The sequence below is a fragment of the Bos taurus genome, chromosome 17, assembly GCF_002263795.3.
Source record: "Bos taurus isolate L1 Dominette 01449 registration number 42190680 breed Hereford chromosome 17, ARS-UCD2.0, whole genome shotgun sequence".
Classification (NCBI taxonomy): domain Eukaryota; kingdom Metazoa; phylum Chordata; class Mammalia; order Artiodactyla; family Bovidae; genus Bos; species Bos taurus.
The window spans coordinates 14,358,353-14,380,353 of NC_037344.1; the positions used below are offsets into that span (position 1 = coordinate 14,358,353).

The 22,001-nt window shown below is 37.6% G+C and overlaps 1 protein-coding gene across 1 annotated transcript in view; it reads right to left on the reverse strand.

The window, feature by feature from the left end:
• The window catches only part of SMARCA5 (SWI/SNF related, matrix associated, actin dependent regulator of chromatin, subfamily a, member 5), a 37,578-nt gene extending 15,815 nt beyond the window's left edge, over nt 1-21,763 (reverse strand). Inside the window, 10 exon segments of the mRNA NM_001105416.1 lie at nt 1,286-1,395; nt 3,991-4,059; nt 6,193-6,324; nt 6,423-6,578; nt 7,876-8,055; nt 8,836-8,936; nt 10,631-10,731; nt 12,714-12,880; nt 17,826-17,900; nt 21,413-21,763. Of these exon segments, the coding sequence (NP_001098886.1) occupies nt 1,286-1,395; nt 3,991-4,059; nt 6,193-6,324; nt 6,423-6,578; nt 7,876-8,055; nt 8,836-8,936; nt 10,631-10,731; nt 12,714-12,880; nt 17,826-17,900; nt 21,413-21,589 (1,268 nt within the window). The 5' untranslated portion in view covers nt 21,590-21,763.
• Between the last annotated feature and the right edge of the window lie 238 nt (nt 21,764-22,001).

Here is a 22,001-nt window from a genome sequence, read left to right on the forward strand (position 1 = left end):
TGGATCTCCTTGCAGTCCAAGGGACTCTCAAGAGACTTCTCCAACACCACAGTTCAAAAGCATCAATTCTTCAGCACTCAGCTTTCTTCAGTCCAACTCTCACATCCATACATGACCACTGGAAAAACCATAGCCTTGACTAGATGGACCTTTGTTGGCAAAGTAATGTCTCTGCTTTTCAATATGCTATCTAGGTTGGTCATCACTTTCCTTCCAAGGAGTAAGCGCCTTTTAATTTCATGGCTGCAGTCACCATCTGCAGTGATCTGGGACCCGTTTCCACTGTTTCCCCATCTATTTGCCATGAAGTGATGGGACCAGATGCCATGATCTTCGTTTTCTGAATGTTGAGCTTTAAGCCAACTTTTTCACTCTCCACTCTCACTTTCATCAAGAGGCTCTTTAGTTGCTCTTCACTTTCTGCCATAAGGGTGGTGTCATCTGTATATCTGAGGTTATTGATATTTCTCTCGGAAATCTAGATTCCAGCTTGTGCTTCTTCCAGCCCAGCGTTTCTCATGATGTACTCTGCATATGAGTTAAATAAGCAGGGTGACAATATACAGCCTTGACAAACTCCTTTTCCTATTTGGAACCAGTCTGTTGTTCCATTCCAGTTCTAACTGTTGCTTCCTGACCTGCATACAGGTTTCTCAAGAGGCAGGTCAGGTGGTCTGGTATTCCCATCTCTTTCAGAATTTTCCACAGTTTATTATGATACAACTTTCTTAGTATGCCCTATTTAGGTGCTTTCAAAATAGCTACCATGTGTCATTACTGTAATTTCACAAAAGGACATTTTAATCTAACCTAAAATAAAACATCAGCTCAAAATGGACTTATAAACTAAATAAATATAGCTTTCTGAGATAAGAGAAAGCACTTAAGTTTTCTCAGACTTCTACCATCTCTGACTTCATCAGGGACTAGCATGAGCCCATGGGCCAGTATTTATGACCCAGAAGGTTAACCACATGTCTCAAGTCTGTGCCACCATGGTTTCTTTTTTAAAAACCCATGTAGAGGGCTTTACATCCATCTCTGTTAAATGCCAAGCTTAACTTTTGAATTCATAAACTTCCCAAGCTGATTCTGTCATCTTTAAGAAAGACTTTGTATCATAAATTTGATTAGGAAGTCCTAGGTTCTACATCTGGGAAACTGTTCAGGCTGAGTGCAAACCAGCAAACTGAATTCCTTGACAATACAAATACAAAAGCAAAATACAAATGAAAGTTAGTGAAGAATTAAAAGGATGATCTCAAAAACATCTCAAAACACATACCATTCCCTTTGCATTTTGCTGAGACCCACATAGATTTTTACTTCCTTCTTTGGAGGTAAACTCTTTTCAACATCAGCCTTAATTCGACGGAGGAGGAATGGACGCAAAACCTTCAAAGAGCAGAAAGAAATGGAGATGACCTTTACTGGTAACGTAAGTAATATTTCAGGATCTTAAAAGCATCCATTAAATACACAGAAATGTGCCTTCTTGAATATCAAAAGATTCTTAGGACTTCTCCCTTCCAAATATATAATTTATTATTACAGGCTTCCCAAAGAGTATATTAAGATGACTATTCAATATATAATAAGTAAACACTTGATACACTTGTCATAAAGTGTAAAAAACAATAGTAAATTTTAAAGATATTGTCAACATTCACTGCCTTTCAAATTTAAAACCAGTCACTTAAGAAAAGGCTAGGTCCACATTATGATGTCATCATATTCCCTAATTTATCTTTTTCTTATGGAAGTAGACAATACAACCTTCCCAGTCACTATCCCCCTGCCTTTCTTCCCAAAGGTGACCAATATTCAGTTTTTAACGTCATACATAAGTTTTGATGGTTTTTAACTTTATTTATATATAAAGACTCATAGTATATGCCCAATTTATATCTGGTTTCTTTTATACAATATTATATTTGTGAGACATACCCCTGTTGTATATAGGTAATTAATTTTCATAAAATAATTGTAAGACAGGTATAAAGCAAAAGATATCCTTTTATTTTTATCTTCCTTTCTATTTACCACTAGCTTATAAAAATGTGATCAAACAACAAAAATTGATGAGAAAAACAATAAGCAACACTTCTCGAATATCATCACGTAAGGAAGCTAGTGGAGCCCAACCAAAAGCTGGCACCAACTGCCAGCCACGTGAGTGAGGACCTTCGGCCCCCCTGGCCCTCTTCCAGAACTGTCCATGTACATGCAGCTGGGTAAATCCAGGTAAAATCAGCAGAGAACTCACTCAACCAACTCATAAATTCTGCGATTATTAAAAATATGCACAAGTTAGGCTTTGGTGTGGGATTTCTTGCAACTAAAGAAAACTCATTTAAAGAATTCTCTCATGCCCAAGTACACCATGTGATTGTGAATACACTCTTTCCTTACAAGACACAGGAGCTACAGTGGGAATCTCAGGACAGCGTGGAGAGGCAGCTACCAGACCTGTACCCCCTGATTTGACAAGCATCTTCATGCTGCTATGTAAATAAAATAAACAAATGCCAAAACCGGGATTCTGTTGTGCTTTGGTATGCTTTACCTACATGTACCTATCTATTTATTAAGCAAAGCCTACACATTCACCCCACAACCCTCTGAACAAATACATCTAAATTGAGTGCTTACATGCTTAAATGCCATCTAAACTGAAACAAAGGTGTCTAGGAGACCATTATCTTCAAATATGTACAAAATAAAATTTCAGTACACAGAACTTTAGAGAACCTTAAAATTAATTTATATACAAATATTTGAACACTCAAAAGTTTTTAATTTTTTCCCCTTAATCAAATATGCACTTTGAGCCAGGCATTATGCTAGGGATACAAAAGCAAACGTAAGACACATCCTGCCTTTGTGTTTACAATCCAGAGGGAAAGCATTTGTAAAGGAGTCATTTCAGTAGCCTGTGCAAAGTCCCATAATGTTAGAATACTGGATTATTAAAGACAGGCTACAGAGGAGCCTCTAGGCTGGCCTCGGCCTGGGTACTCATGGAGAAGGTGACATCACCACCAAGTCTTGGCTGAAGTATTATTCGTAAAGGCAAGAAAGAGAATACTAGATGTGGAAGAAAAGATAAGCAAAGACACTGAAATTAGGACAGTGGTTACAGAACACTGACAGTGGGGTCAGCAATTTTAACAAAGTAAAGCTCGATTAAGAAGTGAAACAGAAGTTGGAGAACATTATTAACAGAAACATTACCTCTGTGGAGGAGGAGCGATTTTGTCCCACAGGACATGTTTCTAGGGCCTTGAAACATTTCTCACTGTCACAAATGAGGGCATACTACTGGCACAGAGTGAGCAGAAGTGTCCAGGATGCCGCTACTGAACAAGAAAATCACCTTCCCCATCCAAAATGTCAACACCAGTTGAGAAACCCTGAGTTAGGTCATGAAAGGCCTTGTATGTAATGCTCACATGCTTTATCCTGCTGGTCCGGGTATTATAACCTGGGGTCTGTTAGAGAAATTTCTATCTTCCTACCAACTTTCACTTGTGAATCTTCACAGGAAGGAACAAGGCTGTATTTTACAGCAAAAACATCAACTCTGTTCACACTGCACTATTAGCAGTTGCTTGTACACAATCAATTGATTTAAGAACAACAGATGGACCTTTAGCCTTTCGGAAGCAAATCTGTTAGATTCTCCTATGGCAGGAAAATACAACTAAAGCTTCCAGAACTTGTTCATATTAAGTTCTTATGCTACTTCACTGTACGTTAACCCACTGTATGTTACTTAATTAATTCACAGTTAGAATTTCACCCTAGGCTCTAAGACTTAAACTGCCATACATTACCCCCTCTTCCCATCATAAGTACTAAAGTGGGCAGATTCAAACAGATTTGACTCTAAAGCCACTGTGCTTTTTGTTAACAGAAAAGCAATATACTAATCAGTATCATTTTTCCCATTAGAAACATGCTTTTTTAACCCTACTCCAAAATACTTACCATATGAAGTCTCTCAACTAACTTTTGATCCCCAAGGCAATTATTTGTATCAAACCAGGAATCAAAGTCCTAGATTAACAAACAAAAAATACATTAAGATTAGAGTAATAGTAACTTTATGTGTGTTCAGTTGCTAAGGCGTGTCCAACTCTTTGCCATCCCATGGACGGCAGCACGCCAGGCCTCCCAGCCTTCACTCCCTCCCAGTTCGCTCAAATTTACAGCCATAATAGTAACTGCAAATACCTTATCATGCTAGGTTATATAGCATATAACAACTTCTAAATTAATTTAATATTTGAATTGTGAACTGCAAAAATCATTTAGTTCCTTTTTTTTAATGTGTGTTATTGTTAGCAATTCATTTTAGAATCATGTATTTCTTAAACATCAAGATGACAAGTTTCAAAGTGAAAAGAAAATAATTGGAGACAGTTTTGTAGATATGAAAATCAATTATTTCTGAAAAAAAAAAATATGCTTGTTTCAGAAAAATCTTAAAAGTTAAAACCACTTTACAGTTTGCTAAGATCACTCATACCTCAAACACAAGGTTTCTAGAGCAATGCCAATTTTTGTTAAACTTTCTAAAAGTAAAATTGAGAATACAGACATTTCTTTAGTGTTTGGGTAGGATTTGAAAAGGACAGTTTCCCTAGCTTTACCTCTTGAGCAAGTTTATTATATACAGCTGGCCCTTGAACAACACAGAGGTTAGGAGCACCAACACTCCATGCAACTGAAAATCCACACGTAACTTATAGTCGGCTTAACCACTGCATATCACGCAGAACTTAGTATTTACTACTGAAAAAACATTTTTGTGCATGTGGACCCACCCACTTCTATTGTTCAAGCATTAACTGTATTTGCTTTATTAGTAAACATAATCTTAGAATTGTGTCAACCAAAAGTTTTAACAGAGATTATTAAACAAATAAACACGTCAATGTGGTAAGAAAAATTATCTCAAAAACAAAAATCAAAGTAAGTAAAAGCAGAATTAAAGTAGCTGGCTGACACTGATTAAATTGCCTTTCAAGAATACAATCTTCTCAAAAAAATTTTAAAACGTAAAAATAATAAAATCTACTCTTAAAATGATCCTTACATAACACACCCAATCAAAATTAACACCTTTTTGGAACTTATTTGAATAAGCTCTTCAAAGCCACACACACACTCCAGAAATGGGAGCAAAGGTTCAAAAATGAAGTCGAACCTGACAGAAAACCAAAATTACTAATTGCATAGACTGTCAACATAATTTACACTTTAAGTACAACCAAGAGTTCAATTAATTAACTAACCATTTCTATCATCACAAATAACCTATCAAAGCTAAGGATTAGTCTCTATGCTTCTTAGACCATAAGAAAATATGGCTAGACAGACTTCACCAAATTTGAAGGCCATTCTGAGAAGAGGCCATCCTAGGGACTTAAAACTCAGGCAACAGGAAGTACCCAAATTCACTTGGGGAAGAGCCTGAGCACCGCCTTAAGAACTAAAGCAGTCCACCTAGAGCAGTGTCAGGCCAACATGACCACCCAATAAGAATGCGAATTTATGACATTCCAGAAAGAACAAGCCATGACTTCAAAAATGAGACTGAAATCAAAGGCACAAAAGTAAACTCTCAGGATGCAAACAAAACTTGGTAGGTTACAGGAGGCTAACTACCTAAAAGTGTGAAAAAGTAATGATTATCTCAAGCAGTACGAAAAGGTAGGCCAAATTATTTAATTCTTCTGGTTTTACTGAGATAAACTGACAGCTCTGGATGAGGTTTAAAGTGTACAGTGCAATGACAATGTTTAGAGAACATCCATCATTTAATACAGATATACAATTTTTGATAAACAGAAGAAATATTGTGTATATTGGATTTATTATTACTTTTAGTCATTATTTACTCTTAACAATGTTCATATATAACATGTAGCAGTGTTACATTTATCATGCTGTACATCTCAAGTACTTAATGATCTTATAAGTGGAAGATAAATAAGTACAATAAACTTTGCACCTCTTAACTGCCTTCATCCAATTCTGCTTCTCCCCTGGTTCCCACCTCTGGTAACCAAAATTCTGATCTCTTTCTATATAAGTTTGTATGTTTCTTGAAGCAGGCCAGTTCTATTTCAAAAATATTAAGTATCAAAAAACTACTCCAACCAGAAAATAATAAGAAATACTTACATCAGCTGAATTAAAGACATCTGGTAACAAAAAATTAAGAAGTGACCAAAGTTCATGCAAGTTGTTTTGAAGAGGTGTTCCAGTTAATAATAGTCGATTTGTAGTCTTGAATTCCCTCACTATTTCTGACAACTGCAAGAACCAAATTCATCATTAGAATGAATAGTCTGCATATTGATCAAATTCTAAATGAAGGCACAAATGATTTTCAAATCTAAATATCAAATTACCTTGGATTTTTCATTTTTGATCCTGTGAGCTTCATCAATAACTAAGTACCTCCAGTTAAATTTTTTAAAAACAGACTTCTCTTTAATAAGCATTTCATAAGAAGTTACACATACATCCCATTCTCCTGGTAACAAAACATCTCTGACAAAAGCAGCCTGTTTAACAAAAGAAAAAAAAAATTCCATCATGCAAAAATAAACTATACATTAAATTTACTGTTAACAAGAGCATGGGCCAGGGGCGGGGGGGGCGGGGGTGGCGGAATAGTAAAAAAGAATTAAGAGTTACCTATAGTACACAAGCAGCTAGAACTAGCTCAAAGTAACTTCATTAATCCTATGTCACAGCCATGTAATAAGTAACTGACAAAATTCTTTGGTGCAGAAGTCAATAAGACTAATTCTTAAAATGTCTTATTTCCACAATTCCACTAAGTGTTGAAATTTTTTGGACACAGGTTTAGGAAAGGATAAAGAGTTTTCTGACATAAAGATACATAAGGACTAAGGACTAAAGATTAGTTTGCAGTAAGCATTTTCATTTACTTTAAGTTTATAGATCTATTAAGACATTGCTATGAATTTCCTCATTTTACAGGTGAGGAAACAAAGGCAAAGACTGGTTAAACCTCTGGGTTTCAAAGCACAGTAAGGATTCTGTAACTTAAAATACCCAAAATAGCTAAAAAGGGAGAAAAGAAATCTAGAGTCATCACTGATAGCTGAATGAAGGGAAAACAAAATTTAATACATAGTCCTTCAATACAGTATAAGTCCATTTTTTAATCCAAATTTTATGTTCTTAATAGTGTCAACTATTTCCATTGTTGGTGGTGCTATTTTAGTCGCTAAGTTGCCTAATTTTGTGACTCCATGGACTGTAACCCACAAGGCTCCTCTGTCCACAGGATCTCCAAGGCAACAATATGGAGTGGGTTGCCATTTCCTTCTCCAGGGGATCTTCCTGACTCAAGGATCAACCCATGTCTCCTGCATAGACAGGCAGATTTTACCACTGTGCCACTAGGGAAGCCCTCATTATTTCCATTTCCTCTCCCAAAAAGGATGTGTCAGCTGATCAATATTTTAACTTATTTTGATAGATATGATACCAACGTGTCAAGTTACTATTTACATTTTTACTACTTACATTATTATGAAGAAATTGCTCTAGAATGGGAATAAAGCCTTCAATTTTATAACCACCCCCAAAAAGCAGGAGAAACAAACTATATTCTTATAGCTTTCTACAGTCTACAATTCCTTTTTCCCCAGGATGAATCTTAGCCATCAAGATAATATTCCACTTACAAATTACTAATATTTATGAAGACCAGGCTTATTATTGGGACCCTTTCTCTTCTTTTATCCCTCCTCCAGTTATCCCCTTTCCCCAAACCTAAATTCAAATTCTTTTAATATCAAAATTGTTAATGAAATATGAGAAACTTACCCTTTGTTCTTTATCCCCTATTAAACAAACAGATCTAAGTGTTGGTACCCATCTCTTGAATTCACTCATCCAGTTGTGTAATGTAGACTTAGGCACCAAAACCATATGAGGACCAGGAATGTTTCTATAGTGTTTCATGTACCCAAGAAGAGAAATTGTTTGAAGTGTCTTTCCCAGGCCCTGAAAGAGAAAATAACCACAAAGCTAGGAAACATGGAACGAAACAGACTCTTGTATTTATTATTTCCTGATTGGTACAGAAACATTTAAAAGAAAAGCTGTATGTACACCTAACAAATAGCACAATCTTGCCCTGTGTCCAGCGGACAAGTGCTATGGTATTTAACCTTCACCAGCCCGTGAGGGACGTACCATTACCCCCCACAAAGCTCAGATGCACGCTTTCCCAGGGCCACCCGGCAGAGCTAGAACTGAGACCCATTTCTTCTCACTCCATTACTTTCTCCAAACAATTGTCTTAGCACTGTAGCTAGCTATAGAGAAACTTAAAACATTCACTATAGAACTAGTAAACAGTAAACAAGATACAATGTTTTACAAGATACAACTGTACAAGGTGCCATCACAGAGAAAATATTTATTGATGACGTTCAACTAATCCCCCCTGTGTCTCACAGAAGTGGGGGGTAGGGAGCAAGGGGAGATGGCCAAATCATTATATTACAAAAGTCAACCAAAGGCACGCTTCTCAAAACATATTATTTTTAAATTTATTACACTTTCATAGATAATAATTCCTCACAATTGAAGTATATATATAGATCCCACTTAGGCAACTAAAGTGAGCTAATTATTAGTGTGACACAGGATTAGTTTGCTAACAGTCTATAGTATAATCAATAAACTGTATCTTATAAGTCTTAACTTTTATAAATCTAAATAGTGTACAAGGTTTAAATTATGAAACATGGCCTTCTACAAAAGCTACCAAACACATACCATTTCATCTGCAAGGATACCATTGATGCCGTTCTCATACAAAGAAATGAGCCAATTTAATCCTCGGACTTGATAATCTCTCAGTTTACCCCATTTTACATCTAAGAACAAAAGGAAAATGACATGCACATTTTAAAGACAAGAAATACAGGTGGGCAGCCCCTCCTTCATTTGACACTCAGAGGTTTAACTTGGGCCTACACGTTTATTTTGACTGTGCCTTCTTCACTAGGTTTTAAGAATGGGACTTTGGCAAGTTCCAAGTCAGGAAAGGTAGCTGCTGTGCTGTGGAGCAGAGAAGGAGCAGATGGATATAGAAGACAAGAAACACGATGGAAGGCATCAGAGCGCCCCAGCCACTCAGTCCTTATGTTACCATATATTGGTCCTAGAGACTCTCTGGCCTATTTCCTTTCTCAATGTCAGCGCAAGTGTTTCTAACCAAGTGTTTTCACCTTCCCTGATGACCAAAACAGAGGTTCGCTGGGGACTGTTTTTCTCTTAACAAAGGGGAAATTTAAAAAAATTAATAAAAGATTATTTTTCCTTTACCCTTCCTTCCTTTGCTTTTCCAAGAGGTCCTACAAAGAGGAACAATATCGTTCAGGGTTTACATTTCCCATTCCAGAATAATTACTAAGTATATGGATCACAAATAACCCAACTTTTTAAAAAAATATATGTATATTCTATATTCCATCCCTTTTGAAAAACACTGCTCTGAGATGAAATGTTAATTAACACTAGGAAAACTGGATACACTGTAAGAATGTGAGAAAGAGACAACTCAAATACTTCAAATTTCCTTTCTCTCTGGGCCACAAATCTGGCTCTGGCCTCTAGCTTCATAGTAAGAAAACTGGGTACTCTGTAGCCAAAAGAAAAAAAAAAAATCTGGAGATACACACTTTAACCAGACTGATGCATTTCTAATCAGATCCTATCCTCCCTGAAGTTTAGTCTGCTAAGAGTTCCAGATGACAGTTAATTATAACTTCCAATCCAAATTATGAATCCTATACTACTATAAATTTTTCTTTTGCTCACAACCACTATGATCACACAAACTTGTCATCAAGTGAGAAAGAGAAAGGTCAGGAAAAAAAAAATTACTGGGCTTCAGTAAAGAAAACTGTGCCACCAGACAACCAAGATTATACATGCATGCTATGTCGCTTCAGTCGTATCCGACTCTTTGCAACTTCATGGACTGTAGCCTGCCACGCTCCTCTGTCCATGGGACTCTCCTCCAAGCAAGAATACCAGAGTGGCTGCCATGCCCTCCTCCAGGGGATCTCCTGACCCAGGGATCGAACCTATGTGTCAGTCTCTTGCACTGGCAAGTGGCCTCTTTACCACTAATGCCACTTGGGAAACCCAAGATTATATAAGTAAAACTTAAACCTGGTTAACTATGTTTTCTTTTGGAAAACCATTTATAAACTTAAAGACAAAATCAGGAGATGAGTAAAAAAAAGTCTTTAATAAGTACCTTTTCCTACACATCTTTCTTCTCTAGGGCAAATATATGGCAAATTCCATCCCCATTTTTACATACACATTCAGGAAACATCAAGCACAATGGTGATTTATGCCCTTTTGAAATACAGCATCACTATCGTAATGATATACTATGACTTCTAGCCAAAAAAGTATCTGAAGTTCATTTCACAATCAATAAATTTCAAAGATTACTTAAAATTCCCTTTATAAATTATAGCCAAGAAAAACCCCAACATTAACCAAAGGCTACAAGGGGATGTTTTAAAGAAGTAATTAAATATATAGAACATACACGATGGAGAGTCTTCAAACCGAGTGCAAACATTGGTTGCTTTGGAGCTTTCTGTTAATAATTCTTCATCTTCTTCTTGCTCTGTTCTTCGGTGTCGATAGCTGCAAGTTTAAAATAAAATCAAGCGATCTGAGTCTTGGCTTTAATTACCAGCTTTCAATATAGTAGTCAAGAGGCTAACCAATATTTCACAGTATCTTAAAAGGTATGTAAATTAAGACTATAGAGTAATACCTTAGGTTAACCAGAACCTGATAAACATAAACGTGATCATCTAATTTCAATGAAATATGCAGTAAGAAAAACCTCATAGTTTATATTTTAATGTTAAGTATTTTGCTCCCACCCCAAAAATAGTTCCCCCAGAAATCACATTTTAAAAACTACAACTTTCACCAAAAGCTGCAGAATTTGCAGAACAGAGACTTAGGGTTTAAGGCAATGACTCTTTAACTAGAATTACTCGAAGCTTTTTAAATACACATGCCCAGATTTTACATCCCAACAGAGTCAGACACAGTCTCTTAAAAACTAATTTTTTGTAGCTATAATATTGCCAGATTTCTTAATCTCTAAAGGACTCAGGTTAGTAAAACTACTTACTCCCCAGTTTTCAAGTTTCCACTTATACCTGTATACTTTCAACAAATACTTTGATTTAAATTAGAAAATAGTAGATTATATTCCACTCTTGTGATCTCTAAATCTAAATTATTGCTTGATTTCTATTAAGACTACATGCTTTGTGGGAAAGATAATCAGCCTTCCCAGATAGAGAAACATGCCTCAGAAATGCAAGCAAAGGCAATAAAAATCCAAGGATTTTTTTTTTTAGTAGCTTTTTTTTTTTCCCATATTTATCTGGCTGTTGGCTGTGGCGTGCAAGCTCTCGGTTGCGGCATGTAGGATCTAGTCTCCTGACCAGGAGTGGACCCCAGGCCCTCTGCATCTGGGGTGTGGAGTCCTAGCCACTGGACCACCTGGGAAGTCCCTAATTGCTTGTCATATGTGTTTACTTCTTGTGTTTCTCTGCATTCCAATCTTATGAAAACTTAATTCAAAGATCTACCCCTCAACCCCAAGTTACTCTCCATAAACTGAGAGAAACTTAACTTTGCCTTTTTTTTTTAAATAAAATCTCCTTCATAATATACTATCAAGATGACTGATTATTATGGTTGTTAAACTAAAGATAAAAGTTGGCATATGCTTTGTTACTTTAATTAATGGTTACTTTAAAGCAATGAGATTACCCTAAATTTGTTATTACTAACCAAACATCTTGTTAGGGCTTCCCTCATAGCTCAGTTGGTAAAGAATATGCCTACAATGCAGGAGACCCAGGTTCAATTCCTAGGTCAGGAAGATCCCCTGGAGAAGGAAATGGCAACCCACTCCAGTATTCTTGCCTGGAAAATCCCATTGACAGAGAGGAGCCTGGCAGGCTACAGTCCATGGGGTCGCAAGAGTCGGACACAACTTAGCAACTAAACCACCACCAAACATCTTAAGTTATCCAACCAGCACAAATTCTAAGAAAAAATCTATAAATTCAACATGTAAGAATTACTTTACAAATTTTGCACCACCACCTAACAATGGCATCATACAACTTGATATTTCCTTTTATATAAAGAAACTAAGCATTTAACAAAAATTTTAAGTAGACTATCATGATACAAATCACCATACGGTCTATAAACAAGCACAGACTTCAGATAACAGCAGTACTCTCAATCCACCTGAGTGGTTTAGGAGACTAGAGAATGCCCCAAGTCAGATCTAAGTTCAAAGTCAGATTATTCTAATTCCTTCTAGATGATGTTAAGTAGGCCACTTAACCTTTGCATTTGTTTCCACTCCAAGGAGAAGGTAACATCTGAATTCCCTACTCAATCCATATAAAAATAAAGCATTATGCCTATTTTTATTTTATACATGTATGGCTATATCCTGCCAAGCCAACTGGGCCAAATAAATAAGAGCACTATTAACTATTTTTTTAATAAAATGATTCTGTGCTTCTAATTAAGACTATCTAAAATAAGTCTGGCTCAACTGTTAAGCATCAACTATTACTCACTCGCCAACTGAGAGCAAGTTCTGTTTCTCATCCTTTTTTATTCGTGGGCGCCCTGGTTTCATCTTCAAAGGTGAGGTTGGAGTCTTCTGAGCAGCAGGCTGAATGAAATGTGCAAACAGTTCTGTCTGCTTTAATAAATATTCAAATCTATTTGCCCGGTCAGTTTGCTGGAAGAAATGTGAAAACACATTTTATCAGAATATCAATACAAATTCAGAAATCAAAGTTTCAACATGTCTCCACACAACAATCTCAGCAATAAAAAGGAACTACTGCTACATGCAACAACATAGATGAGATTCAAAAGTAGGATACTATGTGAAAGCAACCAAGCGTGAGACTACACGCTATACGATCCGAACTCCAAACAGCGACTTTCTATGTGAAATTCTAAGTAGTGGTTTCTCAGAGAGGAGATCTGAAGTGTCAAAGGGATGAGAGCAGGAGCAAGCGCTTGGGGGACGATAGAACTGTTCTACATTGTGACTGTACGGTGTTTACATGGCCTCAGCTATTTGCCAGAACTCACCGAATGAAAAACATACAACTACTGTGTGTCAGTGATACTTGAATGTAGCTGAAGAAAAAATATCAAATAAAAAGATAAAGACACTGCAATACAGGTGTATTTATTCAGAAGAGGGAAAAATGTTGTGCCAAATTTTAAAAAGCTATCAGGCTTGAAAAACCTCTATTAAGTTCATGAAATATTCATTAATCCTATGTAGTTCTTAGTATCTTTTCTTATTTTTATATCTAACATCTGCGGCTTTGAGTGTTTCCTATTATCACACAAAAAGAATGGAAGACCAAAAAAACTTAAAACCTTGAAATCAAGTTCTTTTAAAAATAAACAATGGAAATCTAGAGCCTTTAGACAACAGACTTTTTACAGACACATCAATAATTTGATTTTAAATAAGGAGAAACAAGAAGACAAGAGTTCAATAAACAGAGAAGCCAGTTACTCAGTATCTCTACCTATGTTTAAAATGTCAACTTTACAATAAAACATTTTACCTAGCAAACACCAGAGGTAGTCTAATGTGCTTTTTAAATGAAAACATAATTTTTAAACATCACACACATGTAAAACCGAAGCCCAATTTGACACTGAAGGCACACGGTGACAGTGCCTTCACACTGGACCACACACGTAGCCCAATCCATACCACTAACAACAGGCTGTCAATACGTTTCTCCTTAGGAATGTCCTACCAATGACAAGCTTCAGTTTCTGTTTTAAAGTACTAACCTGAGATCCATATATACGTATTTTGCACAATTTCATTTTCAAATACATACATAGTAAAAGAAAAACCAAAAACATGCAATGAGAAGATCATGCTATTTAAAAAAGACTATTCTATTATTGTAATTATGTTTGGATCAAGATAAATAAGCTCCGGAAATAAATTCAGATAGGTGAGAGTGTAAGATATTTTAAAGCAAAAGTTACTCTACAGTACTCAAATCACTGAATATATATTCTCTTCTTTAAAAACATTTTCAAATCAACGTTTTCTTCTTAAATGTCTTTTCAATTCAAAAAATACTTTTGTGTGCAGACCAGAAAAAGTATTTTGTTTCTCTATGAAGTTTTCATTATAGTACAATATTGAAAATAAAACATAACAAGTAAATTATGAAGACTGTCAGAAAACAAAAACTCAGAAGTAAAAACACACAGTAAGAACACATGGAAGTGTGAATAGCACCAGATTTTAAATTTTAAGCAGGATGATTAGGAAAATGGCAACAGAAATGATGTTTCACAGAGAAGGGAGTAGTCCTCCCAATTCTTAGACCTTATCACACCTCTTTACTGCTCAAGATCCTTTAATGGTTCTAGATGTCTTAAGATGGTATTTTTTCAAACTGTGGTTCATGATCCATTAGATCAGAAATATCCAGAATCTTTGTTATCTTCTACAAGGTCAAGTCTGAGACTACTATCTTAAAGAACAAAGCATAAACTTCACCAGAGCTCTACAAAAGATTTCATAATTTCCAAAATTCTCTCACTGATTCAAGTAGTGTGGAGTTACAAACTGTTGCAAAAAAAACAAGGAGTTTAGAACATTTACAGAGTAAGCTTTCAGTGGAACTGTAGCAAAGGTTTAAGGGGATTAACAGGCAAAGACCTCACTGCTTGAAAAATGAAAAGGTTAAGATAAAAATGACGAAAGGTGTAAAGAAAATGAACCTATCTACAAAACAGACAGAGATCTGACTTGTGGTTGCCAAGGCAGAGGAGGGGAGGAGAGGGATGCACTGAGAATTTGGAGTTGATAGTTGCACGTATTACATTTAGAGTGGATAAACATCAAAGGTCCTACTGTGTAACACAGGGAACTGTATCCAACTTCCCTCAAATAAACCATAACAGAAAAGAATATCTAAAAGACTGTATATATATGTTAAACTGAATCACTCTTCTGTATAGCAGAGATAGACACATTATCAATCAACTATACTTCAATTAAAATAAGAGGTATAAGGAGAAAAACTACTTTCTAAAGAGCAGAAACAGTAAGATCAAGAACCCCCCCCCAAAAAAATGTATCGTAAAATTAAAGCAAAGGTTAAAATCAATAGCCTTGGAAAAAGCATTTTTCTCTAAGAAAATGACCAGAATAGTAGAAGCCATACATGTTTGGAAATAAATTGATGATGGGCCTGCAATTCTTTATGGAGGAAGACTGAAAGTGAGAAAGTGACAGAAAAGTAGAAACTTAATCAGAGCGGCAAAGTCTTAGAATGGCTAAATAGGATTGTTAGAAATAACAGTGAAAGCCAAAGAAAGTGAAAACCATAAATTTATTCCAGTACCAATCAGTGTAATTACTTTAGTTTTCTCAAGCAGTACTTGGCATCTTGGGTTCAAGAATGAAAAGTGACTATCAAGACTTATCTATGAATAGGATCTAGCAGATGATAAGTAGTCTGCTCAGAAGAAAACTGCTCGTCAAGGTCATGGTTTTGAAAAAGGAAATTAAAGCAGGAGACTGAAAAATTTGTAGGAAGTTGAGAAAAAAATTGCAATAAAGGGAGCTGTGGAGATGAGAAGCATTGCAAAGAACCACTGAAAACCTCCATTATATAATCAGATCAGTGTCACAGACTTCACAAAAACACAGATCTGGAAGAAGCTAGATCATGAGAAACGAGCCAAATGAAGATGCCAATGAAATAATTCATGCAACAGAAGAATAATGAACCAGGGTGATGGGGAAAAGATAAAAGAAATATTTATGAAGTTAAATCTGCCAAGACTATTAAAATTATGACACGCTGTTATAAACAGCTTGGGTATTTATTAAGAAAAACTTTCATTCATTGAGAGAACACTAAGTAACTGTGTGGGAAAGAGATAATGAATTCAACTTCGGATATTCCTAAATAAGACCTACCAAAGGGATTTAAATGTTCAACAAGCAAATGAAAATACAATGATTGGAGGCATCTGAGCTAAATATTCAGAAGTACTCATTTAAAAGTGGCAGATGAAAACCAGTGACAAGGCTAAAACTTTCCAAGAACAAATGTTCAAAATGCAATGAAGGACAAATGAATAATCAGGTAAATAAGGTATCATCAAAGAAAAAAGGTTTCTCAAGGCAAGAAAAAAATTTGTGGAGTGGCCAATGGTGTCAAATACAAGTATGAATAAGGAGAAGGAACTAAAACTAGGCCAAAGAATTGGCCATTAAAATTACTAGTACATCACTTCTCAGTCTTTTGGCTAAGATCAAGTAGAGAATCACTAATATAGTGTTAATGACAGAATCTAAGCTGTGCGGGTTTAGAGGAATGACTGGGAAAAGTAAAAATGGAAAACCATCTTTTCTTCAAATAAGACTGACAGCAAAGAAAGGTGACAGGACAGTTACACATATACACAAAATGCATACATACAAAATGGAACAGAAATCATATACAGTAATACATCATTTATACTTTACATATTACCATATGCATTATGCACGCTATGTATGTGTATACAGATACATATATGCAACTTTTAGGACTTTGAAGCCATTTTTAGAAATTTCAAAAATATTTGCTGATATTGATGAGAAAGTCAAAGAACAAGGGGAAGTAATACTTGTTAAAATCAGTATTCTATGTGCCAGATACTATTCTGGATGCTGAAGACAGAAAGACTAAGACACCGTTTCCACTCTTCAGGAGGATACTTATTGTGTAATGATGATATGCTTATACATGTTAACTAAGATTTAAAAAAATTAAGTTTAATCTACATAAAGCATATACAACAGGGCCCAGTACATACTATTTATTCACTGTTAGTCATTATTATTTAATCTAAACTTAAATTCAAAGCTCTTTGTAGGTACTGGTTAACTCATGTTAAGATAAAGATTCCCAAGAGGATGTGAAATGTGAGCTGGATCTTTTACAAGTATAATATTCATATTATCTTTTGTAAAGCTCTCATCCATATAATAAAAAAGCTATAGGCAAGAAATATCATTACTATATATACTATATATTTTTGTATTATATATTGTATGCATATTTGCATGAGCACGTGCTCCGTTGCTTCAGGCATGTCAGACTGCAATCCTATGGACTGTTGGCTCCTCTGTCCATGAAATTTTCCAGGCAAGATCACTGGAGTGGGTTGCCATGCTCTCCTCCAGGGGATGTTCCCTAACCAGTGATCGAATCTGTGTCTCCTGCATTGCAGGTAGATTCTTTACCCACTGAACCACATGGGAAGTTCATTATATATTGTATATGTTATAAATTATACATGTATTACTTGCTTTATAACCAGTAGAGTACAATGCTAGACAGATGCAGAATAAACACATCTTGAATGGTTACTTCTCTGGTCTTTTAACTCATCTCACTCCCAATGCTAAATCTAAAAAGGAGTATTAATATAATCCATATATTTACATACTATGTGAATTCATGAAATACATCTGTATTTGTTTTAATCAAGTAAGTCAAGTAAGATAAAAAAAAGTTACAATACTCCATGTTACACATATTTAAATTAGGTATCTGTGCCTCAACTTTAGTAAATTTAATCACCTAATAAAAAACTATTATGATTCTATTCATATACCTAGAACATACCATTTTTTCTTCATAGGTGGGATCTGGTTCTTGGATTTCTTTTTGCTTTCCAGGAGATGCATTGTCAAATACTTCCTGGTAAGAGGGAAAAACCATGGTTTGTTCTTCAAGAATACTCAACATACCATTATTACACTGATTTCAGCCCAAAATACATTCAAAGTAATACACTCCTGTCCTGAACTTCCTAGATACCTAAATCTGATAGGAAACCTTGATGCAAAATATGACAGTAATAACAATTCACTTAACCCAAATATGTAAACCGCATGGCCACTGCCAAGATTAAAACACAAGATTATCATCTCCAACATCCTAGAACAAAAAATACTTAAAGCAAATCTGTTTTGTTTTCTAATCAAAAATTATAAAGCCAAATTGAACAATATAAATTGTGAAGGAAATGTTCCCTTTTAATTAAACTGCAGTATCTACTGTAGTACTACCCAAATGTATACCTGGGAAGTCACACAGTCATCCTGATTTCCATCTTCTAAAACATTTAAAAAATTCATCATGCACCCTGAAGTGAATACTTTAACCACAGTTTGATTCCTTAATTGACAATAAATGTGCTTTTTTGGCAAATTTATTCACCCTGACATTCAGAAAGTCACAAAATCCAAAAAAACACCACCAACCTCACTGTAAAGTTCGCTCATCAGCTGGTAAAAAAGTACAATTTTCATTAATGATGTAGTGATCTGCAGTGCTACACGCTGTAACCAAGTTACCTATGATTAAAAAGCTGAGGGGACGGGCCTGGTACAGCACTACTGCTGTTGCTAAGTCGCTTCAGTCGTGTCCGACTCTGTGCGACCCCACAGACGGCAGCCACCAGGCTCCGCCGTCCTATAAGAGATCAAATGACCCAAATTCAAGTCTAACTTCAGTGCTAAGACCTTTACGAACTTGTGTAACCTTAAGCTCATCACAATCTCTGGTCTCCAGAGTAAAAGTGACAAAGCCACCTACCTAGAATAATTCACAAAATGGTACTGGGATACCATGAAAAGTCGAATGTATCCTAAAAAAACAAGATGTGCTTTCCAACAGCAGTCATTACTTCTTTCACAGTCTTAACTAAAACAGGCAAAAGATCTGGATTTAGGACCCTTGAGGTCATATGGCTATTGGTATATAGTGTACCTACCTATCAGTCCAGGTAGGTATGCGAAATGAGAATGAACCAAGACAGGCCCCATTCAGGTTGCCAAAAAGATCATATTAATTAAAAAATGTGACTGCTCCCATGACTACCAATACCAAGCAAAAAAAAAAAAAAAAACATAGGAAAGCTAACTAATTTTCCTAGGAAACTGGGCTTTGTCAGAAAATAAATGATCTTGGAAAAACACAGCTTAAAAAGAAAAAAAAAAAAACACACTATAATGTGAAGGAAAAAAACAAAAACTAGTCATTAAGAAAACTGGTAAAAGATAAAATCACTGATGTTACTATCCTGAGAAGGGGAAAAATAATGAAGCCATTTTTGAATAAATGAAATCGTTAAACAACACATTTTTGGCAAAAATATGACAGGGCAAGATATTCGGGGAAGGGTCAGCTTCAGAGCCAGATGCGGGTTCTATCACAGATTCTACTTACAAGGGAAGACTCAATTTCCCCATCTGGCAAAAATACTACTGACAGTCATCCAGTACTTGTTACAACATTAATATTCATAGTTAAACTCTAATTCCACTTTACCTTAAAAACAGCAACTGAAAGGCAAAATATTTAGTTTAGGCTTTAAATTATTCTGCTTTCTGATACTTCCTTAACACTTCTAGTGAGACTGAGACTTTGGTTGCTACTCCAAAATTTGAATGACAGCCTCTTTTGAGAGGCTGACAACAGTGGACAGCAATTTGCAGAGAAGTGCAGTGCGTGCTCAGTCGCTTCAGCCTTGTCTGACTCTTTGCCACCCCGCCAGGCTCTTTGTAGCTCGCCAGGCTCTTCTGTCCATGGGATTCTTCAAGCAAGAACACTGGAGTGGGCTGCCATGCCTCCCCTCCAGGGGATCTTCCCAACGCAGGGATCGAACCCGAGGCTCTTTTGTCTCTTGCACAGGCAGGCGGGTTCTTTACCACTAGCGCCACCTGGGAAGCCCTGAGAACTACGTATTTAATACAACTGCTTTCAGTGTCAAACTTTCAAACCCCCTTAAACAAGGAAGCGGGAATCCAAGTTAACCCTGGCAATTCAAAACAATCATTTAAAACCTAAAGAAAAAGAAAACAAGCAACACTGACATGAACTGAAAACAAATTTCAAGTCGCTGAAAGCTATAGAATACCAGAGATCCTATTCCACCAAAACCCACCCTTACCTAAAAGTTCTTTCAAAAACTAATAACGTTACTTCACCCTAGATAAGGCCGCTGGTTGCAGAGAGTAGGACTCCACTGAACTGACTTATGACTTAGTACAGCACCCAAATAAAACTACTGAGCCAAATGCTCTATGGTAAACTGTCCTACCATTTCCTTATTGTGTTAATTCTACAGCAACATTCCCTTTTAGAGCAGTATTACCTTTTCTTCATCTATCCAAGGATGGAAAAATTCCAGAAATCTCTGGGCTGAGACTATAAAATATCTCAAAACAGATCGAAGGCCAAGAATAAAATTGGAAGGAGCAAGCAACACTTTGTTCCCAGACATCGCAAAACCTTGGAGCACACCCAAAAGACCCGCCTGGCAGTTCCCCAATCTCTCCACCCTCGCTGTACTGTTACCATTCCCTGACCCGCCAGCCCCAGTCCAGAAGGTAGGGAGCCATAGAGAACGGTACCAATTCTCAAAATAAGGCCAAGGCCCCCAAAGAGGAAATGCGCTGGTCTGTAAGCAAACTAACCGCCCCTCACTCACTAATTCATCCATCCATCCATCCATCACTCCTCCCACGAAATGAAATGGGGGTTCAAGACAGCTGCTGCCGCCTTGGTCGCTTCCCTTCCCCACGGAACAGTGCCTGGGAGGAGCCTCCTCTCCCTCCGAGGGAGCAGCTGTGCCCCGCTTATCCCCACTGCGCCCTCGGCCATCCAGCCCTCGCCATTGTTTCTGCGGAACAGATACCGCCCCCGCAAAGAACGGGATGAAGAAAAGGAGGCCCAACTCCTCGGATGCGCTGCTTTTAAATGCCTTCCCCACCCCGCCTGTCTACCCCCGTACCTACAGGGAAATTTCCCTCGCCCTCCCCCCAAGTTTAGCGGAAAGTAAAATCGAGATTCAGAGATGAGCGAGGGAATTATGGGAGTCCAGCTTTAAAAAAAAAAAAAAAAAGGTAGATCCTCACTCGGCCTCAGTAATCAAGAACATGTGTCTTATAAGAGCGTTCGAGGATTTGGCAAGGTTCGTCAAAGAGACAAATAATATAAACGTGAAGTGCCAGAAATCCACTTCAGGTTGCCTGGATAGCTTAAGCGCAAGGGTGAGAGCATCATTTCCGACCCAAAGGGTCTGAGGCCGAGTTGGAGTGGGAAGGGGTGAAGTTTGGCTCTGCGTCTCATCACTAGTACAGAGGCGAGGGAACCAGTTCCTCCTCCCCCTCCTGCCCTCTTTCCACGCCACGAGCCGCCCTCACCTCCATCTCCGAGTCCGTGGGGCCGGCGTTGCCCACGGAGGGAGCCCCCTGGGCTGCGACGCCCTCGGGGCCGCCTTTGTTGCTGCTGTTGCTCCCGCTGCCGGCGGCCAAGGCTGCGGGCTTCGAAGGCGCGCTCTCGGGAGGCGGGGGTGGCGGAGGGTCGGCCGCGGACGACATGATGTTCCGTCTGCGTCACCCGCTGCTGCCAGAGGCCGGGCCAGGCAGGGAGGAGGAGGAGGAGGCCTAGGCCTGGGAGGCTGCGTCGCAACGAGCAGATGGAGAAGCGAGAGGACTACCCGAAAGCCCCCTGCGCCGCGGCTCGGCGACGAGCCCAAACCAGGCCCAGCAACCTCCCCCTCTAGTCGCCCTTCTCTTCCGCGGAGCTCCGGGTTCGACCGGCGCTTTACCCCACGGCGGGAATCACGTCGACGAGAGTGGGCGGGGCCACTCGGGTCACTGAGGTCAGGGAAGGCGGGCTGATTCACAGGAGGGCGGAGGGTTGGGGGAAAAAGAAAGGAAAGCAAAAGAGGGACAGAGACTGGGAACTGGCTTAGCTGCCTCCTCTTCCTCTGGTAGATATCATCTATCT